Raw genomic sequence first — 27,343 nt, 5'->3', positions numbered from 1 at the left:
GCCAGCAGAAAGGACATGACCAGACTCCACCACAGCCAGAGATTGAAGGTGAGCCTGAAAACAGCAGTAGCAACACACAAGACAGTAGCCAAGCAACAATAACTTATCCTGAGTCAATAAGGAAGGCATTGTCATCATTCCCTGGATGTATGTCTAGTAATGTACCTGATTTTATGAACAGGATTTCAACAAACCAAGAAGTGGTGCCTGAAAAACAGGATGAATGTTTTTCCATGACTGATCTTGATCTCCAAGTGATGGAGGAGATTTGTTTAAGAAGTCAACAAATTAGGACTGTGTGACTGCATACAAATAACTGCAGAGTTCTCTACTCTTTAACTTAAGTGAAAGACTATTCAGTTTGAATCTGTCGTGAGAAATTACAAAAAAGTAAAAAATTCTTAGGTTTTCACAACATGCATATTTTATCCAAATGATATTTGTCATTAAACCAGGCTAAACAATGCACTTAAAGGTTGAGAGGGAGAGAAAATGGGGGACAGCTGATGATGAACCAAAAATTGATGAACCATGGCCCTCTATGGCACGACTGGATGATGCCATTGTGAGACATAACTGAACACATATCCAGTATATTCCTTAAAAGCCTCAATGTAAAAATCACATAACAGAGAGCCACAATCAGATGTGTGAACAAAGGATGATGAGGTCCTTAGCCAACCAAAGTATTCCTGTTCTGTCAAAGGCCCTACATCAACTAGCTATTTGAGATAAAGGAGAAAGTTCAAAATCCCAAACCAAAGTGTGACTCTTCCGAATGCTACCCCAACTGGTCCAATGAGACACACTGGAAAAGACTCCCAAGTGTTTTAACTATTTGTCTAACCCTCTTTCCTCCATAGAAGATTATCCAGTATAGGTGAACAACCAAGGACAAAGTACACCTGACCACGCTAAGCCCTATCATGACGGAAACTGTATGCATGGATGGTAAGTGACTGAGTTCTTAAATATTAAAGGCAGTTTAAATTTTTTTCTTTCTAAGGAAAATTGCTTGATTACCTCAAATGCTGCTTATGAAAAAAGTGCCTGCTATAACATGTACATAGTTTTAAATTTGGTTCTAAAGCACCTGTAATGCACTGAAGAATGTTAAATATATCTTTTTAAACATTTCTGAAGCATAATACAATTCTGTCTCTCTCCTTGGGAGAGAAATGGTGATAGTGTCTACGCTTTAATTTCTTCTATATTGGTGAAAAGAGATGTAAATAAACAAATATATGGGATCCTTACAGATGCTTGACTGCATCTTTCACCAAATCCCAATTTGGTGAGCATACTTGCGCGAAAGTGCTGTTCACTGAAGCAGCACTTTCACATATGCATGCTTGTTGTTCCGGTTGTACTACGATGCGGTAAGGGAAAATTCCCTTTTCCCCACTGTAGTGCGACCTCGGAGTGAGAATATTAAAGTAGGGGGGTGCGCAGGGGGGCTTGCCCCCCTTCATTCAAGTAGACTTTGTGAGTTTTTTTTAACATACTTTAACGAAAGCTCTTTTTCGATGAAAGCGCTTTCGTTAAAGTGTGTTTGGTGGTAATGGATTCAGGATTTTGAACTTTCGTTCAAAAGTCCTAGATCCATATATATATATATATATATATATATATATATATATATATATAAAATGCATGGGCAAAGTCTTACTCTGACTTAAGAATAGTAGATGATGATGACAGTGTTCTGTGTATCCTACTATTTTCTGTTAAATTACTGCTTTAATAACAGGTCTATATTAGTAGTTCGAATGCACAAGTGTCCAAACGCCGTAACATCGAACTGGGAAGTTTGAAATGTCAAAATAGCGAAGCCGCGTAACACTGAATATTTTCCCAGGGAAAGAATTTGGTGGGCCGTTTTCACGGCTTTGCTATTTCCTCTACTGTGGTGCGATCCCGGAGTTGGTACATTTAAGAAAGGGGGGTGTGGGGGGCACAGCTCCCCAGATTGGGGGTGTGGGGGGCTAAGCCCCCACATTAGGAATAGTTTGAAGTGTACGTGTGTTTTTTGGTTTTGTATCGGAACACCAATTTTTATCCCTGGGAAAAAAATCACTGTTCTGTGTGTTCAACATTATTGCATTTCGAACTTCCGGGTTCGATATTTACGTAGTCGTACTTACTGCAGTTCGACTATGTGATATAGACCCTTTAATAACTGTGTCTAATAACTGTGTCTAGTGCTATTATTAATAGCAAATAATTGCAAAATTGGGTTCAGTTGGTTCACACTAACCACCACCAGATTAAAATTAGATACAGTCAGTCAAGAAGTCCATACAGTCCTAGTTGCCATTTTTTGAATAGTCTCTAAGTTGTTGTGTGGTTATGAAATAACAGTTTACTTAAGGCAGCATAAAATTTAAATGTAATGATTATTAAACTGTACTAAAGTTATGAAGAGAGTAGTCCTTTAATAAAGGAGAAACAAAAATACTAAAATAACTGAGGTCATAGGTTGGTACTAGGCTATCAGCCCTAGGACCTATACAAGCCTAGCCATAACAATTCCCTGGCTATTTCTTCCCACACTATTTACTTCCCTGGACCCCTGTCTAGCAGGGCGACTGACGTGATACCCGGGGTGAATTTCCTTTCTCCCATCCAATCGTCAAGGTTCCTTTTGAAGAGGCAGTCTGCTTGACATGTATGGGCAATCTATTCCAGAGTCTGGGGAGTCTCTGGGTCAGGAACCTATCCCTCCAGCATGTTTTGTTTATTTGTTTGTTTATTGTGATGACAAGGTTTAGATCCCTGGAGCGTGTGGCTCTAAGGGATTGGGAGTTCTTTAAGTGTAGCATGTCCAACAGCTCTGGGTTTGACATGGCCTTGTATGTTAAGCAGAGATCGCCTGGAGTTTTTTAAGGCGGTTAGCATAGGGCATCTGCTTTAGGCCTGTGATTCATTTAGCGAGGTATTTCTGTGGCCTTTCCAGTTGTTGCAGATGTCTTGAGAGGTACATACCAAACGGGACGTTGTATTCTATAATGGGTCTAATGAGGGATGAGTACAGTGGGACAATGACCTCCTTTTTTCTGGATGAAAAGCCCTTAGTGTTGAGGTGTGCTTCATAGAAGGATTTCCTGACTGTTGTGGCGATGTGGTTATCAAAGGTGAGACCACTGTCCACCTGTGTCTCTTATCACACTTTCGGTGTTTAGTGTACTGCCACCTATATGGTAATTCAGGGATACATGTTTTTTCCCAAAGGGGATAACTATACATTTCTTGGCATTGAGCTTGAGCCCATGGCTCTGGCACCAAGCATCTGTTTCTGTAAGGCCCTTTTGTACAGTATCCACATCATTTGGGGATTCAATAATGGCTCCCAGTTTGCAGTCATCTGCGAACTTTGTTAGCCAGAGTCCCTTAGTGTTGGCCTGTACTTCAGAGAAGTAGATGCCAAACAACAGCGGTCCCAGGAGTGAACCCTGAGGTACTCCACTTGTCACTTGTCTGGAGCTGGATTTGGAGTCGGCTACTTTTACAGTGTGGGTTCTATCAGTAAGCCAGTTAGCAACCCATTGGGTGACATAGGGATTAATGCCCAGCTTAGTAAGTTTATCTATGATTCCAGAGTGGGGGATGGTGTCAAAGGCCTTGACATTATTACTGACATTATACATATTTATAGATTGCTTTATTAAGTCTCTTTTCCACCAGGGTTGCCAGATTTCTGATGGGCCAGGTAGGGACAAAAAAAAAAAAAAGGTCTTTCACACTAAGTGAAGATCAAAAAAAAAAGTATTTAATGCGGAACATCCCAGTTCCGCATTAAACACAAGTAGCTCAGTTTTTGCGATTTTTTTTATTGGCTCGTATACATATGGGCTGATCAAAAAAAAAACAAATGGGAGTCTGTTTTGCCGTGATTTTAACCGGCACTACAGGACTCAGGATCAGGCTGCTGAACCCGGGACAGTCCTGCTCAAATAGGGACATCTGGCAACCCTGTTTCCAACAGACTTAGTGACGTGTAGTAAACAATTCACTTATGACACTTAGGAACACAGAACAGAGCAAGTTCTGTTTCTTTCAGTTGTGATTGCTGGTCTTGAATCAGATTAGGTGGCATATATATATATATATATATATATATATATATATATATATATACACGGTTACCTATCAAAACATCAAATGATCATAACATCTAAACTCAAAACATCAAGACCATAACATCTAAACCTCAAAACATCTAAAAGTCATAACATCGAATCTCAAAACACTGAAAACTATAAAGCAACGATAAATAACATCCCTGCACACTGTTTACTACATTCCCCCACACCCCCTTACTTAACTATACCAACTCAGAGATCGCACTACAGTGGGGTTAGGAATTTAACCTTTTCCCCACTGTAGTACGATCTTGGAGTTGGTATATATAATTTATGGGGGGTGTGAGGGGTGCAGGGGGGACTTGCTCCCCTGCAGAAACGTAGTAAACAGTGTGCAGGGATGTTATTAACAGTTGCTTTGTAGTTTCAGTGTTTTGAGGTTTAGATGTTATGGTCTTGATGTTTTGAGCTTAGATGTTATGATCATTCGATGTTTTGATAGGTAACCATGGGTACGTATCACTTCACCTAAAACTCATTTCACCTAAACTCATTTCACCAAGACCAAATCACCTAAAGTTCATTTCACCTAAAACTCACTTCACTGACAAGTAGTACAATAAGGCAAGTAAAAGGTACATGTCCTTTTCCCCACTGTAGTGCGATCCTGGTGTTAGTATATATAATCGGGGAGTGTGGGGGGGGGGCGCAGCCCCCCACTTACTTTGGTTTTATGGTGTCTGGTTTTGTTTTACATTATTTGGTAAAAGCCAAAAGCTGCTCCCCCCACGCACCCCCTTAATATATATACTAACACCAGGCTCGCACTAAAGTGGGGGAAAGGACATAAATTGACTTGCTTTAGAGTACTACTTCTCAGTGAAAGGAATTTTAGTAGAAATGAACTTTAAATGAGTTTTAGGTGAAGTGATACATACCCATATCTATATCTATATATATATATATATATATATATATATATATATATATATATAAAAAAGTGTTACTTATTATTAGTGGGTGTAGTTAGTTTTCCATAAATGGAGAGTGGGGTAGGATGCCTGGGGGAATGTGGGCTGGGGGAAAATAGAGTAAGCCCATCAATTATTTGCTTGAAAATGGATCAGTGGGAAAATGTGCATAAACAGTGCACCTAAAGAGTGGTCAGCACAACTTTATACAAAACATAAACCATAAGTCTTTCCTAAAAATTAACCAAATACAAGAAGCCAACTCCTTCTTACAGTAGAGTCAAAAGATGAAATAAGGACTCTAACAGCACTGTACATGTATTTAGTGAATAAACTTACCTTGCTTAGCTTTTTTATCAAACAGGTCATTTAAGACACAGAAAACTGGGGATTTCTTTGGCTGGGGGGGGGGGGGGTGCTACACCCAGAATCAGCTCATATGAGTAACAAACACTTCAGGATAACATCCAGAATGCAAACTTCATCATAATGTAGCTGCCAAAATGTCTGTAGGGCTGAAAAGTGCCTAAAGCTTTTAACCCCTCCCTGGCACAAGGCAGAAATGAATCCAGGCAACTAATCGTAGTTACAAAACCACTTAATAAACATGATTTTCTGACTGTTACTAAACTGTACATCAACTTATTTTTTAATTAGTTACCTGTAATAATCTGCTAGCATTAAGAACAGAACAGAATCAATCCTTGCATCACTAGGTGGGTTGCAAATTAGCTCACAGACAGGACCCACAGAGTGAAAGTTGCAGATTCCAAGTCAGACTGTCAACCAGTCACGAGTGGAGTCCCACAGGGCTCGGTCCTGGGCCCTCTCCTGTTTGGCATCTACTTCTCAGAAGTCCAGGCTAACACAGAAGGACTTTGGCTGACCAAGTTTGTTGATGCAGACATCAAAGGGCCTCTCTGAAACCAATGACTGGTGGCGGAACCATGGCCTGAAGCTTAACGCCAAAAAATGCATTATCGTCCCCTTTGGAAAAAAAAAATCAGTTCCCACGAATTACCACGTTGATGGAAGCCCACTGAATACTAAAGGGCCCATAAGAGATCTGGGCATCCAGGTCGACAGCCACCTCACCTTCGGCCACCACATTGCCACTGTGGTCAGAAAGTCCTCCGTGGCATCTTATAACCAAAGGTTTCACATCCAGGAAGAAAGAGGTCATCATCCCTCATTAGACCAATCATCGAATATAACACCCTGTTTGGCATGTACCTGACCAGACACCTACAACAGTCTCAGAGGCCACAAAAGTACCTCACAAAAAGGATCCTAGGCCTTAAACACATGTCCTACATGGACAGACTCAAGAAACTTCAGCTGTTCTCAGTCTCTTATTGTCTTCTTAGAGGTGATTGCTGCTTGAATTATCCAACCCAGCCCTACTTGAAATGCAACACCTAAAGAACCCCCCCCTCCTCCCGCACGCCACACGCTCCAGAGATCACAACCTCATTACCACAATTAACAGAACATGCTGGAGGGACAGGTTCATCTCCCAAAGACTGCCCATGCTCTGGAATAAGCTTCCCATTCATGTCAAGCAGAGCACTTCGCTGGCCCTCTTCAAGAGAAATCATGATGAGTAGATGGGTAATAAAGTTCACTCCAGGGATCATTCCAGTTGCCCTATTGGATAGGGGCACTGTGAACTAAGATCGGGTGGCACGGTGCCTGGACAATTTTTTTGGGCTAGGCTTGTAAAGGCTCCAGGGCCATTAGCCTAGTACACACCTATGAATCTAGGAGTCCATCCAACAGTCTGTTCAAAGTAGCTGACAAAAGATTATAGCTACGTACCTAGGATGAATGTAATCAGACAAGTCCATTTGTTAAGAAAGCTAATGTTTGGGAGAGGATAATCAATCTGCAGACAGTAGTAATACCTCCTGGATCCATTACACCTTACTCCCTAGAACCCTTATCCCCTTAAAGTTATAAGTAATCAAGGGTAGAAATATTAAGAGTCTGTTAGTGAAAAGTCCGACAAAGCTATAAAAATTAAATATTTACCTTAGTGTGTCATTAGCATAGTTAACTCATGGCAGTAACAGAAATTCCTTCCTAAGCAAGTTTATCACCACACAACTGCTAATGAAATGGTGCATAAAAATAAATTCACAAATTGATAGATAAAAACTGATATAAGGCACAGTACATGCTATAACAGCATGCAACATGTGACATATGAAAGGTACTTCATCAGGCAATTAGTTTTCCAAGCAAACTACAGTGGATTAGCTAATACAAGCCACTAATAACACTGAAAAGAAGGTGGTTAAGAAAAGAATACAGCAAGAAATGTACTTAACTGTATGATGGCAACCGGTTCCAATCATTAACAGCTCAAACCCATGCTTATTAACAATCAGAAAACAAGCATGTACTAATGACACCTATTAGTAAAAGCTAACTTCTTGTACAAAACCCATGCTAATGTGTGATTTATTGCTATGCTCTACTAAAAACACTAGTAAGGGAGGGTTATACACATCAACCCTAACCGATCAACAATCGCAGACCATTTAAAAGGTAAGAGATGGAAACACTGTTGGGGCAGTTAAGTGCTTGAACAATCATTTTATATTTAGAGTAAAAGCAACTTTATACGTCTGTCACTGACTTGCTCGGAAATCACTCATTTGGCGCATGCACATAAACCCAGCAGTCAGCATAGCAGTGAGCGAAAAAGCTGTAATTCTGTACTACAAATGAAGCTTCCCTAATTTTTTTTGAATTATTCAAAAAACTAAATGTATATATATATATATATGTCTTAAGTCAAGGCTTGTTCATAAGACCTTGTCACTGTATATTCTAACGGCCAACAAGAACTTTCCTTGAATGCACTTATAATGGAAAATGAACAGATTCATATTTTTTTTTTTACATCTATCATATTTCTCTGAGTTACGAGAGGGAATGAATCTTGTGAAGTTTTGCAAGACCATTTCCAGACTTTTTAGCTGTCCCAGAGTATAGACACAGAAGGCAGAATAGCATACCATTGTGTCTGACATGGATCTTATAAAATTCAGTTCATTCATCTGGGTCATGCATAGAGATGCTTTTAAACAGTATGCCAACTTGTCTCATAGCCTTAACATGACTGATACTGTCCAAATTTTTCAAACACTTGATTTTGTAGGGTTACCTGCCTGAAAATGTTTTACTTGCCAAAAATCATTAACTTGCACTTCCTAGCACTGAAAAGTACAGTTTTGTACCTACCATAAATGTAGATGTTCGAGTGTTCACACTGCTGCAGTCATCACACTTGGGTTATCCTGCCATCAGGCGGTCCCGCAGTGGGCCAGAGTTCCAAAGTCTTGGTCCGGCGTCGGTTGCTGTTGCTTCTTCCCTGATGTCAGAGCACCAGGGGTATATAAGATGCATCCAACGCCATTTTCTTCAGTTTTTCTTGCCCCAGATGTCAGGCGCCTCCAAGTAGGTAGGCAATACATATTGCTAATCAAAAATATACATATGAAATAAAAACAATACCCTCAGTTACCAGCAAATACACCCCAAAGGTTGTATAGGATAGAAAGGTATAGATAAGTCCAGCTAGTTCAGAGGGGATGGAGGGAGGGTAACCTGGACTGCAGCAGTGTGAACACTCGAACATCTACATTTATGGTAGGTACAAAACTGTACTATGTTCATCGTGTTACACTGCTGCAGTCATCACACTTGGGTAGAATCCCAAAGCTAAGATAGGGTGGCTGGTCTATAAAGAGTTAGGATTGGCTATGAGGCCCTGCAGAACTGCAGTAGCAGATCCTGCTCTGGATTTAGAGTAAAGAGGCAGGTGGTAATGCTTGGTAAAGGTGTGCACTGAACTCCAAGTTTCAGCCTCCAAAATTTCCTTGGTAGGTACTCCTCTGAGAAAGGCTGTTGAAGTGGCTGTTGCCCTGGTGGAATGTGGCCTAATGTTATTTGGGACTGATTTTCCATGCTGTGTGTAGCAGTACCAAATACAGTGCCCTATCCATTTGGATATAGTCTGCTTTGAGATAGCCTTGCCCTGTGATCCTGCAGCATATGCTACAAACAGTTGCTCAGTTTTCCTGAAAGCTTTTGTTTTGACCAAGTAGAAGCGTAGCTGCCTGTGTATGTCCAAAGAATGCAGAAATTTCTCCCCTTTATTCTGGGGGTTTGGATAAAAAGTTGGCAAATGGATGGTTTGGTTAAGAGCCACACTAGATACCACCTTTGGCATAAAGGTGGGGTTTGTCCTTAAAGATGCGCTGTCCTGATGAAAAATTATAAAAGGTTCCACTGCCATTAATGCCTATAGCTCTGAGACTCTTCATGCTGAAGTTACTGCCAGGAAAAGAGCTGTTTTCCATGATAAAAATTTTAGATCGGCTGTATTGGCTGGCTCAAAAGGTGGTAGGGTCAGTTTTTCCAAAACGAAATTGAGGTCCCAAGTTGGTGTTGGTGCTCTCCGGGGCAGTCTTATGTTTTTAGCCCCTCTGAGGTACTGCTTTAGCAAGGGATGAGAGAATAAAGGAGGGTCCGTGTTGTAATGTGCTGAAATGGCAGAGGCGTGGATCTTAATTGATAAGAAGGATAGGCCTCTGTCCAGCATCTCAGTTATGTATTGTAAAATCTGAGGAATGTTTGGAACAAGAGAGTCAAGGCTTTGATCTTGGTTCCAGGCGCAGAATTGCTTCCATTTTTCTGAATAAGCTTTCCTGGTGCTAAGACTCCTGGCCTCCAAAATGACATCCATAACAGCTTTAGAGAGAGGTGCTGCCGGTTTGACTAATGTATCTGCCATGCAGCCAGGTTTAGGGTTTTGAGCTGACCGTGCAGGATCTGATTGTTTTGTTGAGTCAGAAGGTGTGGAATTTGAGGCAAAATCCATGGTGGGCCCTGAGCCAAATTCCTTAAGATAGGGTACCAGTGCTGGTGTGGCCAGTCTGGAGCAATCAGGATCTTCTGTGGTTTTTCTTGTCTGGCTTTTAGGAGTACCTTTGAAAGGAAAGGCAGTGGTGGGAAGGCATAAACTTTTAGGTTTATCCAGCTGAAGAGAAGAGCATCCACTTTCCATGCTTGTTTGTGATAAGTCCTTGTGCAGAATTTTTGTAGTTGGCAATTTAGTGGGGAGGCAAAAAGATCTATGTCTGGGCATCCCCATTTTTGCGTTACCTTTCTGAAGATTTGTGAATTCAATTTCCATTCGTGAGGGTCCATGATATTTCTGCTTAGATCATCTGCCAGAGTATTTTTCTTTCCTGGCAGGAATTGTGCTTGCAGGTGAACTTGGTACATTAGAGCTGTGTTCCACAAGGTCATGGCTTGCCTGCATAGGGGATAAGAATGAGTGCCCCCTTGCTTGTTTATGTACCACATTACTGTGGTGTTGTCTGTCTTTAGTAATAGTTGTCCTGGATGTAGAAGGTCCTTGAAAGCTGTTAGGGCATTTTAACAGCCAACATCTCTTTTTGATTGATGTGAAGATGCATCTGGTCTGTGGTCCACTTGCCCTGAATGCATTTTCCTGCCATGTGTGCTCCCCAGGCGTAATCCGAAGCATCTGTTGTTAGACTTTACCTGGCTGTAGGTTGGGTAACAGGCTGACCCTTGTTTAGGTGACATGCCTGCGCCCACCATCGAAACTCATGTTGTAGACAGGGAATCGTTGGTATTACTGCTTCTAAACTGTGAGAGTGTTGAGTCCAAACACTTTTTAGGTACCATTGTAATTTCCTCATATGCAGTCTGGCATATGGCATTAGTAGTATGCAGGATGCCATGAATCCCAGGGCCTGCAGAATTTTTCTTGCAGGGAGATGGGACTTTTTGCCAGTAATTGAAAATATTGAGTTGGTTGAATTTGTTTTTCTGGCGTGAGGTAAGCCATCTGGGACATTGTATTTAAGCTGGCACCCAGGAATGTAATCTGTTGCGAGGGCACTAGTTTTTACTTCTTTTCGTTTACTGTGTACCCTAGAGAAATTAGCAACCTTTTTACAAATGCCAGATGCTGTAGAAGAATGTCCTTTGTCTCTGCTTGAATGAGGCAGTCGTCCAAGTATGGATATATTTGAATTCCCTTTTGTCTGCAAAATGCAATTACTGGTGCCAGGCACTTTGTGAAGACCCTGGGCACAGTAGATAAGCCAAAGGGCAGTGCAGAGAATTGGTAGTGCATTGTACCAGCTTTGAATCTGAGGTATCTTCTGCAATTTTGTCTGATAGGGACATGCAGGTATGCCTCCTTGAGGTCCAGAGTAACAAGCCAAGCCTTCTTGCCCAGCATGGGTAGAAGCTGCTGTAATGTCAACATTTTGAATTTTGGAATATCCAGGTAAGTATTCAGAATTGAAAGGACTAGTATGGGCCTCCAGGTCTTGTCCTTTCTGGGGACCTGGAAGAGTTCTGAGTAAAATATTTGTCCTTGTTCCTGTTGTGGTACTTTTTAAATAGCTCTCATGTCCATGAGGGCTGAAATTTGTTTTTGTGCCTCTGCCCATTGATTTTGTGGCAGGTCTGGCATTCCTTTTAGCCTTGGTAAAGTATGAAAGTGGAATCTGTAACCTTGAGACACAATATTCAGAACCCATTTGTCTTGGGTGATTGTTTGCCAGTTTTGAGAAAAAAGTGCTAGTTTTCCCCCTAAGGGGGCTTCCAAAAGAGACGTGCTTGGTGTACGAAGAGGAAAGTCATTGTGACTGTTTCCTGTAAGATTGAGACTTGTCCTCACCTCCTTTTGGGGTTGAGGTGCCCCACTGTTGTTGTCTGTTTGAGCCTTGGGGTTGAGATCTGCCTCTTGGGCGTCTGTATCTGCCTCTCTGTGGCCTGTCTGACACTGGAAAGGACCAATTCTTTGTTGGCCAATTTCTGCTAAACCGAGGTGGCTGTACCTGTAAGAAATCCTTGACTGTTTGCATAGATTTAGCTTTATCCTCCATTTTCTTTAACACCTCTTCTGCCTTAACACCAAACAAGGTATCATGCTGTAAAGGAGCATCCAATAATTTTGCCTTAACATGATCAGGTAAACTATGTTCTTTTAACCAAGCATGTCTTCGAATAACAGAACCTGTAACTGCGGCTCTACAAGAGGCCTCTAAAGAATCAAAACCACATTGCAGAGTAGGTTTTCCCACCTGTTCAACTGCATGCAATAAATCCTGCATTTCTTTACAAACAGGAGCTCCTGAGCTTGCAAGCATTTTCTGTTTTAACTGAGCCATTAAATATTGTTGGTACTTAAGCATGTGAGACTGGCAATTTAAAGCTCTTACTGCTAAAGTTGCAGACGTGTATACTTTCTTCCCCCATCTATCCAAAGCTCTGGAGTCTGTCAGAGGGTACTGAATTTTTTGCAATGGAAGCCTTAACCCCTTTTGGACCCTGGGAAATAGTTTCTGGATCAGCAGAAGGGTTTTTGTAAAGAAACTTGTGAGAGTCAGGGACTCTACAATACCTATCTGGCCTGGCTGGAGCAGGGGGCAAAGAGTCAGGAGATAAGCTGGATTCAGAGAACACATCATCCACAATATCTAGCACAGGCAGAAAAGCCAGGGGCCTGTGCTGAGGAAATCCCTGAGCCTTTTTTTGGATTCTGAGTAATCCTGACTTTCCCAGTGGAAATGCACCCTCTTGGTATGTAAAGTTTCCCTAAAGAATAATCCTCAGGAGGAGAGGCTGAAGGGATAGATTCTTCAGCGTCAGAGTCCTCATAGGGGGGTAGAGACTATGTGTGGTCTGAAAAGGAAACAGAGGAAATGGAAACCTGATCAGAGGAGTCATAGTCTGTATCCTGCCTAGGCCTTTTCTCAGGAGGGGGATGGGAACCCCTGATTAGAGTAATGAGGTCTTCGGCCATTTTAAGCATCTGTTTCTTAGGCATGGAGAACTGTCCAGGAGAATGCTGTATTTGTTTCTTTATCTGTAATGGTACCTTTGTCTTGGCTGTTGTTTTAATGGTAAGTTGTGAAGGTCTGAAAACACCCTCAGAAGCTGATGCCTGCTCAGCGGCTCTGGACCCATCTGAGGGATTATTTTCCGTAGGCCAAATACCTTGAGTTTCCAGAGGCCTAGATGTCTCCACGTGGGAGTCAGAAGCGACCTGTGGCTCTTAGGTAGCAGGTGTCAGGGGCTGCAAAAGCACCTCACTGAAAGCCGGTGAACCGGCGACTGGCCTAGAAGAGGTTTTGTCGCCGGTTTTGGAACTCTAATGCCTGTCTTTATCCTTGTCTTTGCGTTTTTTCGGTATTGAGGTCGTCGGCTGATCTGACGGCATAGTATAATTGAACCTTCGGCCAAAGTAGTGTAAAGCAAAATCAAAACGTCTTTTTATAGTGCATTTGTTAAATCTAGCACAAAACCGACAACTAGTGATGTCGTGATCAGGGCCTAGGCATGGAATACAGTAAGAGTGGAAGTCCTTATGAGGTATTTGCTTCCCACAAGAAATACAATTATTAACTTTTTCTGACATCGGTCTGAGGCAAGAAAAAAGTTTCCCCAACAGGGTACTTAGCTTTATTGAAGACTTCGGATCTGAAATTTGACTTCGAAAATCTCAGGAGTTGGCCAACCGGCACTTGCGAACTGCTTCTGCTTCGGGCACCGCGCGGCAAGAAAGACTGAAGAAAATGGCATCGGATGCATCTTATATACCCCTGGCACTCTGACATCAGGGAAGAAGCGACAGCAACCAACGCCGGACCAAGACTTTGGAACTCTGGCCGACTGCAGGACCGCCTGACAGCAGGATAACCCAAGTGTGATGACTGCAGCAGTGTAACACGATGAACATCTTAAAGCAACCCATGTTGTCCAAATTGAGACATCACAGAAGAAACTATTTAAATTCATTATCACTCCATAAGAATCGAACACAATTCCAATCTTGCAATCACCAGCACATTTGCCGAAATAACACTTTCTACCCCTTGGAAACTGAGAAAATACCAAATTATAGTTACAGGGCTGAAAGCTGAGCTCAGAGGAATTCCTACAGTACCAGCCTGGATGAATGTGTTCACTGGACTGCTACACTAAAGTGTCCTAAATTATGATAATCCAATGTGTAATATAAGGATTCACCTAATGGTAAACAAGGGCACTATAAACAGATATGTAGGGAAAAGTGTTTCTGATATGGTTAGATAAACGCATCCTAAAGTTAACCATAATTGTTAGCCATCATTACAAAATCACTGAACTCAACTAAATTAAAAGCGGATCTTTCTTTGACAAATCCATGTTGAACAATATCGATATCCAAGATCCACTATGAGGTCCAAAATGCATCTCACAAAACATTTACCTAATGCAAAGGTCAAGCTTATTGGCCTGTAACTTTTCATATCAATTTGATACCTCCTTGAAATACAAATGTAAATATGCAACTTCTTTATTCCACTATGAACAAATTCAAACTCCAATAACATGTTTTTGAAGTAAGGATGTAAGTCATCCTTCAGATTTTTCAGAACACCATCTGGTGCTACAGAACAATGATGTGACTTTTTAGAATGCCTTTCTTATCTCCAGTGTTACATGTGGAGGAGAGTTGCTCTTAAAGTCAATGTCGCACTGAAAAATGTTACCTTGTATATTATTTGAAATAACACCTGTGAAATACATATTTCAGGAAGTCTCCAATTTTCTTTGGTTCATTTACTAAGGCGTTCCCTACTGCTAGTGGCCCTATAGTAAAACTAATACATCTACCCAATGATTAACTATTTACATATCTATAATATTTGATTTTTATTCTTAATACCAAGCAAGCCATCTCTAATATTTTGCCTTTTCTTGTTTAACCTGGATCTGTAGCCATTGTTTACTGTTAGGAAATCTCTAATATTTTGCCTTTTCTTGTTTAACTTGGATCTGTAACTATTGTTTACTGTTAGGAAATTTCTTATATATTTGAAAGGTCTGCTATTTCTTCATGTACAACGACTTTAGTTGGTCATTTGACCAATATGGCAGTTTAGACCTTTTTTCACTTGTAATAGCATTTGTAGATTCTACTGACTCAAACAATATATACGGAATTGTTTGATAATGAAAAGCATATCCTGTGTAAGAAACATTTTCCCATTTTAAGTTATCTAATTGTCTCGAATCCGATCTTACCACAGTTGCACCTTTTGACTGTATTCTGCACTTCTGATATGCAATTAATTTGGGGTTATTTACATTATTGTACATGTAGCAAATAATCCTCCTCCTGTAACTTTCTCATAAAAGACATCATGAAATACTTGCCCTTGTATTCAAATACATTGTATATAGTCATTGAATGTGTGTGATATTTGTCTACAGTCCTTGATGGGAGTGTGATTCATAAAAGTGATGAGCAATGTCTTGCACAATTCCTTTAAGGAACTGTGCACAAGATTTTAAGACTACTAGTGGCACTCTAACGTGGTCTCTGATATACAGTATATATAACTATATCTATACTTAATATGTGTGTGTTATGTATATATAATACAGTCACACACAAAAAAAACATACAAGAATAGTGTTTAGGACCTCCCTTGTCTGGCTTTCAGAGGTCAAATAGTGTGTTGCCTTTTTACTAGTAACAGGTTATAGGTGGTGTGAATTGAAGGATGTCACAAGGTTTTTAGAATGGGGCCCCATCACATGATCGACTTTTCACAAAGTCGAAATTCATATGGCCGAGACCATATGACTGACTTTTGAAAAGCCGACCATGGGGAACCGCTATCTCTGTACAGTGCGGAATGGGAACATTTCCCTCTTCCGCATTGTAGTGCAATCTCAGAGTTGGTATATTTAAGTTACGGGGGTGTGGAGGACAGAGCCCCCGAGCTAACAACATTTAGGTAAGTGTTGGTTGTGTTTACATGTTTGGCTTTTCAAAAGTCGATCATATGGTCTCGGCCATATGAATTTTGACTTTCTGATAAGTCAATCATGTAAAGTAGACCCTTTAAAACATGGTGATTATGTTATACAGCAGGCAGATGTGAATTTCAAATCAATTCAAGTTATTTGGTAATAATATGGGTATGTGGGGTTTACATGAAAAAAAAGTAAAACACTGGAGGGCATAAAACAGATACAGGTTATGTAAGTAGTCAGTGAGTCACAATTAAATTATTGACAGGTAAAGCATGTGTGGTCTTTAAGGTGCAGGAGCATAATGCATGTACAAAGTAAGCAATCAGGCATTACAGGGGTATGCAATGGGCAACAGGAATGTACAGCAAATACGGTACTAAGATGGTCTTGTATGCCCTGGTTCCTGCAGCTGTGCACTGTAACTGTTTAATGTACATGCCAGCTTTACTGACCTTACATCGTGGGCAGGCCAATGTCTGAATTAGTTTAAAAGACTGCGTAATGCATTGTCACAATGTATATAAAACAATTGCTAACATTCTAAAAAATGACTGCCAATTTCATAACTATCAAAAACGTGTTGCACTGCACTTGCTACAAAATCTTGCCCTTTGTCTTGTATGTGAATTGCCCACATTTTCCTGTAGTATATATATTCTACCCCATCCCTCATCCCATTGTCTGTCTTACTCAGCATTTCTTGGTTCCTTTCCTCAGATTTCCCCTTCTGTTTCTTTGCTGCACTCATTTTGCAGTATTTGAAGACTTCTGAAAAAAGTAAAAAAAAACTTTGCACACAGTACAAGCTCAAAATATGTACACAGTCTGCTTCTACTGATGTTCAGGTTTTTGCCGGTGAAAAAGCTGGCAGCAGTATGTAGCATGTCATGCAACATAAGATTATCCTCCCCAAACACCAAAGGTACTCTGGCCTGTGATCTCATCCATTTCTTTCCCAGACTCTGCGGTGCACAGCATCCTTTTCTAAACTTCATCACATGCTACTGAGTCCCCTTCACCTTCCTCCCACTCCATCATCATTCTCGTTCATCATTCTCTTCAACATTCTTGGCCCCGACTAAAATTTCACTCTCTTTCAACCTTTAATCTCTACTCCACCCCCTTCTCCACTTCAGTTTAATGGTGCATTCCCCGAAGGTATCTCCAGCTTCTCCTTTGGCACTTTTTTTGACCCCTCATTATAAGGGTGAAACCTGTTATGATATAGTACATCCTCCTCCTCTGGTAGGTGATACTTCTAAATCTTGTTCAAGTGAGGTACAGGACTGGCAAAAGAGTGCTACAAAAATTGCATGAGGCAGCATGTGCAAGTGCACAAACGATGTAGGCAAGACAGCCTGCTTTGTTGCTCAATTCCTGTCCCTCTTCTATATTTACAGAGTTCTTGTAAATTTGGAGGTTTTGTCATTAAAGTAGTAAAGGAACTTTCAAAAATTACTATTAAAAAATAAATACTAGTGAGCTGGCAGGCAGCCAGGTTAAAAATCATACGGGTCTTTTTCTTACATCCCCCATTAACTTTCTTGTGAAATTGTTTTTTTTTTTTTTTTTCACCGTGGTATCCCTGAAGTCTCAAATAAAATAAAGATTTTCAATCCATTTATATCTAGTTAATCACTATATATTAATCAGATCAGATAATGGTAGTAGAAGTAAGGAACTTAAACTCGTCCTAAGTCAAAAAAATAATAGCAATAAAAGACAAAACAAACTGGTAAAAAAAACAAAAAGGTAATGGACAGAAGACACTCCAACAAAATCCAATTAAGTAGAACAGTAGTTTAAACAAGGTAACATTAGAGCTTTCATACAGGTCAATGCCTGTACTACTTCAGACAAAAAACAGCATTAACAAAATAATTTAAATACCTTCCCAACAGGTAACCACACCTACCAAGAATCACATGAACAATTAATGAATTGAATATATTAACTAACAAAATAGTCTATTTAAAATTAGTCCATTGAAAATAATCTGTTTAAAAACTGGTAGAAGTAAAAAAACTGACAGTCAGAATTAATATAAAATACCCAAATATAAAATTTTATAATATAAAAATTAATAATAAAAACCACTTATATGAACAAATGCATATACTCTTACATACATGTATATGAATATATATGCATATGTATAAATAAATCCTAAAATTCAATAAACTTACAAACGAATAAGAAATATGTATATACACAAAACAAAATTCCTATCTAATTAGACTCCTTAGTTTCAAAATACAGGCTATGGAGCACACATCATTAATGCCTGGATGCCTAAAGGCATCACAACTGAGTTCCCATAAAAGCTCACACCTTTCCAACCATAACGGAATGGAGCCACCCCTAATGGAACCATTAGCTTGTTCTACAACTCTAAATTCAAAAGTATTATCAGGGTGGTTAATTATGTGTTTTGCAAGGGTGTTCTCAACTTTTTTTGTTTTTAATGGCATATATACAACCTTGTCCCTTAAACTCAGGTGTGATGTTTTTAGACATCCAGAAATTAATGATGGGTTCTCCATAGCCTATATTTTGAAACTAGGGAGTCTAATTAGATAGGAATTTTGTTATATGTGTGTGTGTATATATATATATATATATATATATATATATATATATATATATATATTATATTATATACATATTTCTTATTCATTTGTAAGTTTATTGAATTTTAGGATTTATTTATACATATATATTCATATAAACGTATGTAACAGTATATGCATTTGTTGTCCACATAATAAGAGATTTATTCATTTTTATATTATAATATTTTATATTTTGGGTATTTTATATTAATTCTATCAGTTTGTTTTACTTCTACCAGTTTTTAAACAGATTATTTTCAATAGACTAATTTTAAATAGACTATTTTGTTAGTTAATATATTCAATTCATTAATTGTTCATGTGAGTCTTGGTAGGTGTGGTTACCTGTTGGGGGAAAGTATTTAAATCATTTTGTTAACGCTGTTTTTTTGTCTGAAGAAGTACAGGCATTGACCTGTATGAAAGCGCTAACGTTACCTTATTAAAATACTGTTCTACTGAACTGGATTTTGTTGGAGTGTCTTCTGTTCAAAAAAATAATAAAAAATATATAATTTGAAATATTGTACAGAATTAAGTATTCAAAAGTAATCCAAGCAGGATAGGCAGTCTGTTTCCAGTCGAAAATCCTTTATTACGTACAAAGACAAGCAATCCAAGTAAAACAAAAATAACAGAGTAATGGTTTCCTCACAAGCTTTCTAACTATATATATATATATATATATATATATATATATATATATACACTTTTTATCAGGCAAGGGAGTGGTTTATTGTGCTGTAAAACAAAGTGTTATTGGTATACATGTTAAATTCACATCCCTTCCCCCATCAGTGTGACATTCGAGCTGGTTCTGCCCTGCTTAGTAGCTGTCATAATAATCTAACCCTTATGTACTTTAAATAAAATTAATAAAGATGTAGTACCTCTAATTTAACCAGATTATTAGATTATTAAGTCTGTGATTTTATCCAAGACAATCTATTACTTGGCTGGAAATATATAAACCTTAGACCATTTGGCAATCAAAAAAAAAAATATATTATATATATATATATATATATATATATATATATATATATACATACATACACACATACATACATACATATATACATATACACATACATACATATACACTTTGCATGTAAAAAATCCATTGTAAAAATTATATTCTATTTTCATAACCTATTGTTAACAAAGATTGCTTTCGTCCTTCTAGACTTCTTCAGGTCTGTGTATATACACATATAACAAAATTCCTATCTAATTAGATTCCTTAGTTTCAAAATACAGGCTATGGAGCACACATCATTAATGAGAAATACTAAAAGGTGTGAAGCTAATTGGTAGTCCTGTAATTCATCATGTAGAACTCTCTGTCGGTTCTGGTTACATCTGTGGCTTATGTTCCTACTACTAATAAACTACTACTGTTCACTTAAAAGTGTACTGGAACTTAGAAAATTGCCACATTGTTTACATGACTAATTTTATTTTATTCTTCCAGTTGGTATTAAATATCATGTTAAATCAGTTTTTGTTTCCATCATCATACATTTTTTTCTTTTTCTTGTTTTTTCCACTTTATTCAAAATGATGTGCAATAACAATACTAATTATACAATAATATTTTTGTAGATAATTTTTAGGGTTCTTGTACAAAGACCTGAAGAAGTCTAGAAGGATGAAAGCGATCTTTGTTAACAGGTTATGAAAACAGAATATAATTTTTACAATGGATTTTTTACATGCAAAGTGTATATGTATACATTTATATACATTTTTGATTGCCAAATGATCTAAAGTTTATACATTTCTAGCCTAGTATATTGTCTTGGATAAAATCACAGACTTAATAATCTATTTAATAATCTGGTTAAATTAGAGGTACCACATCATTATTAAGTTTAAAGTACATAAGGGTTATATTATTATGACAGCTACTAAGCAGGGCCAGACCAGCTCGAATGTCACATTGATGGGGGAAGGGATGTGAATATACTGCGGTGGTGGTGCTGCGGTAGGGTTGTCGCCTCACAGTTAGATGTTGCCCGTTCAATTCTCAGTTAGAGCGTCTTCTGTGTAGCGATATGCGTGAATGGGCGTTCCTTCGTTGAAGGTTGTGCGTTAGGCCCGGCAAGCCACTATGTAAAAATCTACTGCCAATCATTAGCGGACCGGAGTTCCGCTGTGGCGACCCGGGAAAAGCCAAAAGACACAAACAAACCAATAACACTGTTTTACAGCACAATAAACCACTCCCTTGCCTAATAAAAAGTAATATAGTTAGAAATCTTGTGAGGAAACCACTGCTCTGTTATTTTTGTTTTACTTGGATCGGTGGTGGTGCTGCGGTAGTGTTGTCGCCTCAGAGTAAGATGTCCTGTTCAATTTCTCAGTTAGAGCATCTTCTGTGTGGAGACATGCGTGAATGGGTGTACCTTCGTTGAAGGTTGTGCATCAGGGCTGGCAACTCGCCATGTAAAAATCTACTGCCAATCATTAGTGGACCGGAGTTCTGCTGTGGCGACACCTAACCGGGAAAAGCCGAAAGACACAAACAAACTTGAATCGCATGTCTGTGTACTTAATAAAGGATTTTCGACTGAAAACAGACTGCCTACCCTGCTTGGATTACATTTGAATACTTAATAATTCTGTACAATATTTCAAATTATATATTTCTTATTTTTTTGACTTACGAGTTTAAGTTTGTTGCTTCTGCTACCATTATCTGTTCTGATTAACATACAACAATTAACTAGATATATATGGATTGAAAATCTTCCACACAGTGAAGTTTCTTACACTGGTTTGGTTTGGATTTTTTTCTTACACCCCCATTAACTTTCATGCGAAACTGGTTTTGGGAAATATTTAATGTCGCATGTAGACATTAATGAGCAAAAAAAAAAAAAAACTCTTAAAATGTACACTTACTTTTTTTCTCTTATTACCTACAACAGTTGTCTCCATTTAATATCTCAGTAAGAAAAAAATCCTTTAGTTATAATAAAATGAGTTAAGAGTGACAAAAATGAGTAACAGGAAAGAAAAAAAAAAGTGCAAGACATGAAATACATAACTTACCCGATTTTCTTTTGGCTCACTCTGTCTTGTTGTTTCAGTCTCTGCATAGAATGCAGTCTTGTTATTAATTTGAGAGTTTGTTCCAGTTCTGTTAGCAATGTCTGCAATCTTTTCTAATAAGCTGCCTTGCTGAGCAGTCTCTTTTGAACCGAGCTGCTCTCCGGGCACAGTCTGACTGTAAGATAATGTACACCAGTCTGTCTGGTCAGTCCAATAACTTGTGTCCCTGTCACCAGACTGTTGGGCAAAGCTTACATCCCTGGATTTGGAAAGCTTGGAGGTGCAAGGCTCTACATTTAGGGTGGAGAATGGATCCGAATGACTGTAAGACTCTGAGCCGGGATGCTGTGGTGTGCTGGAAGGACAGTAAGCCACCACTGTGCTGCCAGGGTTAAAGGTCAAAGTGCTGTTGCTGTTCTGGCGTGACAAAACAGGTGAGGAACCACCATACCCTGACTCACCAGATGAATGGCTGCCAACAGACACATTGGATTGACTGCACCGAGGATTGTATGGCTTCAAAAAAGAGCTGTAGACAAATCCCTTTGTCACTGTAGAGAAACAAAAGTGAGAGTAAGCAAGCAACTGAGGTTTCTTTTTTACACTCTAATGAAACCAATAAAAACTGATGAAAATACAATACAAACTGAAGGAAAAAAATGAAAAACAAAATACAGGGTTCTAACACATGCTGTCAGATCCCATTCTGCATCCCGTAACATCTTTTCTCATTATTTTCTAATGCTTTTATTTTGGCCTAACTGTATCTGAAACTATTTAAAAGTTTGGCACTTAAACAGATTATTCCATGGATGCTGCCACTATCCTCTCTGTTCAAACATAATTTTTCATACTGGTCTGGAACCTCTCACCGATCACTTTTCAAGTTTGTTGTCATATTCTTGACTCTGTACTTGTGTCGAACGGAACTTCATACCGCCCAATGCAGACACTCAAGTGACAGGTAAAAGGCACATTTTCTCCATTTTGTACAGAGAATCCATGTGCTCTACATGTTTCATAAAAACTGTTGCCATTCTGGAGCATTTTAGGGGGTTCTTACACTTATCAAGCACTGTCAGCCATTCGTAAAATAGATAATACTTAGTTTATTAATTCCTCCAAAAGCTTCCCTGTAAAACACCCAATTACAATTGGTTCTATTTACTTTTCTAATGAATATCACATTTTTAATCACTCCCATCACCTTGTCGGACAACACTCAAGCACTTTTTCTGGACACCATATGGTACTTAAAATATTCATCACTAGATCTAAATTAAGTTATCCTACAATGTAATATTATAAATATTACCAACCTCCTTTGGTAGTTCTACTAACCTGGAGATCTGAATATGGCTGTGGTTAAAAGAAAGCTGCAATTGGTATTTCCTGCAGCAAATTTACCCTGATATACATAAAACTATACAAGGAATGTGCACCCGCATATTGAATAATCTGTTAGGAGACCATCTCTCTTGCTACCTTTAACCTAGCTTTACTTCTCTGAATCATCTGCACTCGGGAGTAAATGCATATTTTGTTGACTCACAGACTAATGCATACCATACTAGGACAGGATTATTAGCCTCTGAGCCTTCCAGTTCATCCTCAACTATGGAGCAAGCAAGTTCTGTAAATCACAAAAACAGTGAAGCAAACCACAGCACTGGGACATAAATGCATATCTGTACAATTTACAGGGAACTCCAACAGCAGCTACTAAAATGAAGCAGTTATCTCCACACAGAATGGTAATGGAAGAGTAGTTGAGATCTACCAAGGAGGGTCACCTCTCAGACCAACTCATATGGTGAGTGCGCATCTGCTGTTTTTGATAATGGGGCACCTTTTTGATAAGGCTAATATTGTTAAAAATCCCATATAGTATTAAAACTTTCCAGTAGGCAGGAGTCAGTGGATGTCTGAAAAATGAAGGTTCGGATGGCTAATTGCTTAAACAATAAAGTACCAAATAAAAGTTCAACTCTTGCAGACATAGAGAGGCAACAACTGACATCAGAAGCTTTCATCCTATTGTAATCTTGCCTCCCCCTTCTCTAATAGTCTAGAAAAATATGTGCACCTAAAATATCTACACCATATTACACACAACCTACTTTCCCACACTCAACATGACTTCAAACCTGCACACAGTACCTCAACAGCCTTACTGCCATTCATAGACTCTGTCAACAAAGCCCGTCACACTAGCAAACTAGTATCTGCAGTATTTCTACATATGTCAAAAGCATTTGACATGGTATCTCCCCCCAAACTCCTGCCAGTACTGTTCTATCCAGGTCTATACTATCTAATCGAAAAGTGAATTCCGCGAACTGCATCTACATAGAAAATGCAGTTCAGTGAATTCACTGTTATGGGAGGCTGTGCCCCCCCCCCGCTAATTATATATACCAACTCTTGAGATTGCGCTACAGTGAGGAAAGGGCAAATTTTCCAATCTTCACAGTAACGCAAGCTCACTATTATCAGTTTGCTGAAATGCATTTCCGATGTAGATGCAGCTGGCAGAATTCACTTTTCGATTAGATAATATAGACCCGTTCTATCCTCCTCACTTTAGTGGTTTTCTAGCTACCTAGCTAACAGGCAGCAAGCAGTAAAATGTTAGAGCTTTATCTTTATATTACATCACCCCCACAGGTGTACCTCAAGGATCCATCTTTGACCCATTACTATTTACTGTCTTCATCAATAACTTACATACATCCTCCTGTGAAGGCACGCTAATCCAATACGCAGATGACTCAACTATCATCTGCGTATCAGACACATTACCTCACCTACAACTCATAACACAACAAGCTTTTTCTTCCATAGAAACATGTCATTCCAATGTTAAACTCCTACTGCACCCCTCCCAAAAAACCTACAAACTCCATAGTGCAAATAAAACAAAAAAGATCTTTTCAACCAATACTGAAACTGAACTGACTCAGCATACTACACTACTAGGTGTCACAATTGACGATAATCTCAAGTATGACCTACACATACACAACAGTATAAAAAAAAACACCAAAAACTAGGCATGCTCACAACAGTGATGTATATAGAAAAGGAAGGTAATTTAAACAGTTATTTGAAAGGGGTGGAGGTGGCCTTCATGACACAGGTGAGTCAAATAGAGTTAAGGGTAATTTCAAATGTGGGAGATGCAATGTATATCAGCATATTTTGGTAACTGGTTCCAAGATGGAAGTAGTGGATGTGCCCATTGGTATATATGGGCATTTTGATTGTTTCACCAAGAATGTTGTTTATTTAGCAAAATGTGTTCAATCCTCAGCCTTTTATGTAGGAAAGACTTGTAGAGCCTTCAAAGAAAGAATTAGTGAGCAAATTTTGGATATTAAACATATGAAAAGTACTAATGCTTTAGTTAGACATATAGAACAAAATTCTGGACATCAATTTAAATTTTGTATAATACAGCATATTAAAAAAAGATGTTCAAGGTGCTGTTTTAGACGTGCACCTTGATATATGTGAAATGAAGTGGCAGTTAAGGTTGGATGCCACAGTGTTTCCAGGCATCAATGATAATATAAGTTTAGCTCCCATTTTAAAATTAAAACATATTATGGGGTAATGGGGGCATATATAATAACGGATTTAATGTGGAATGCATTTCATATTAACATATATATTGTTGTGTTATTTATTGTTTATTTGCCTTTTAGTTTCTGAATTTTTAACCATAGATTGTGAATTAATGTTTTGCAGTATGTTACCTGTTGTAATATATGTTAATTACACATTTATATATATATTTTTTTTTCATTTTTTACTTTATTCATTCACTTAGTATTGCATTTTCATGCATGTGCCAAGTATGATTTTGTAATTTAGTGGTAGTATGAGTGTATTTGATGTATTTAGAAGTTATGTACTCACCATAACGTTCCATCTGAGTAGGTACTTCATTTGTCTGCAACCTGTGGATCTCGGATCCGACCGGCAGCTTTCCAAGCTTCAAGATCTGAGCTCCTAGCTCCTCCCCTCTACCCACAATCCCCTGTCACCACCACACTACCTCAGATCGATTTTGCTGTATCACCTGAAAAAAACTGTAATAAACAGGTTCAGATATTCTCAAGAATCATAAAGATCCTAGAAACCCAATACAGGTTAGGGGGATGGCAGGGGGGGATGGTTGCAGACAAATGAAGTACTTACTCAGATGGAACGTTATGGTGAGTACATAACTTCTAAATCTGAAGTAGTTACTTCATTTGTTCTGCAACCTGTGGGACAGAGTCCCCAGCTACCTAAACAAAGAAACCTGGGTGGTCTATGGGAGGATATTCCGAAGCACCACGGAGCCAAAGGACGCCCTGCTTCTAGATATCATGTCCAGCTTATAATGAGAAATAAATGTATGAGCAGAAGACCAAGTGGCTGCTGAACATATGTCGTCCAACGGCATCCTGGACCAGAAGGCTGCAGAAGTTGCGATGGACCTTGTGGAATGTGCACGGATTTTTAATGGGGTTGTTTTGCCTGATGCCTTATAAGCCTGAGAAATACATTGACAAATCCAATTAGCCAGTGTCACTTTGGATATAGGTTTTCCCATGTATGAAGGAGGAAATGACACAAAGAGTTGATCAGCCTTACGAACATCTTTGGTCCTGTGCAGGTAAAAACGTAACTGTCTATGTACGTCTAGTGTATGCAACATGTATTCTCCCTTATTTTGAAAATTTTTGAAAAACACTGGCAGATTGACAGTCTGATTGATATTTGCCACAGATGCCACTTTTGGTAAGAAAGACGGGTTAGTCCTGAGAGACACTCTGTCAATGTGGAAAATAAGACAGGGAGGTTTCATGCACAAAGCTTGGAGCTCTGAAACCCTTTTAGCAGAAGTTATGGCTACCAAGAATGCTGTTTTCCAGGACAGAAATTTAAGGGGTACAGAAGCTGCAGGTTCAAACGGAGGTTTCATTAAGGCTTGCAGAACAAAAATTAAGTCCCAAGGGGAGTCACGGATTTCACTGGTGGTTTGAGAAGGAAAACGCCATGCAAGAATGTCTTACACAATTTTGTAGATGCTAGAGATCCTACTCCGTCTCCCACATGAAAATGGGATATTGCTGCCAACTGTACTTTGACCGTTGATGCACTGGCCCCTTGTTCAAAAATCATGGACAAAAAATCCAATACTGTAGGAATCGGAACAGTAAATGGGTTGAGACCTTGGCTTGTTAGCCCAGATAGAAAATTGTTTCCACTTACTATTATAGATTTTCCTGGTGGACGGTTTATGAGCCGCTACCAGAATATTTTTCACTGGTGACGAGATACTGGGAGTCCTTGCCATTAGTGGAACTGGATCAACCAAGCCGTGAGTTTGAGGTTGACCAGGTTCGGTGTTGGGCACCCCGTTGGGTGCGATATCAGATCTGGAATGGGATCCAGGATTAAAGGGGGGGGGGGAGACTGTGAGACCGCAGGTATGGAAACCAGATTTGACGAGGCCAGAATGGGGCTATGAGGATAATTTTTCTCCCCAACCGTGCGGCTTTCTGAATGAACTTCGCCATGAGCGGAAGCGGGGGGTAAGCATAGAGTAGACCGGGAGGCCAAGCATGAATCAGAGCGTCTCTGGGGCTCTCCCCTTCTGGGGGAAGAATTGCAAAGAACTCGCAGCATTTTGTGTTTTGGGGAGTAGCAAAGAGATCGCAGCGAGGCTAACCCCACTTGCGGAAAATTTCCTTCGCAATTT

General features: G+C 39.2%; 1 protein-coding gene across 8 annotated transcripts in view; it reads right to left on the bottom strand.

Annotated features, from left to right (window-relative positions):
- The window catches only part of LOC122789279 (dynamin binding protein), a 1,317,438-nt gene that overhangs the window by 14,704 nt on the left and 1,275,391 nt on the right, over positions 1 to 27,343 (bottom strand). For all 8 annotated transcript variants that reach the window (XM_044056581.1, XM_044056587.1, XM_044056586.1 and 5 more), the window contains one exon: positions 21,589 to 22,139. In XM_044056581.1, coding sequence (XP_043912516.1) covers positions 21,589 to 22,139 — 551 coding nt within the window. The remainder of the gene's footprint in view (positions 1 to 21,588; positions 22,140 to 27,343) is intronic.

The sequence above is a fragment of the Protopterus annectens genome, chromosome 14.part0, assembly GCF_019279795.1.
Source record: "Protopterus annectens isolate FY-2018-M chromosome 14.part0, PAN1.0, whole genome shotgun sequence".
Taxonomy (NCBI): domain Eukaryota; kingdom Metazoa; phylum Chordata; order Ceratodontiformes; family Protopteridae; genus Protopterus; species Protopterus annectens.
Note: the sequence above shows the minus strand (reverse complement) of the source record. Positions and strands in the feature narration are given on the sequence as shown.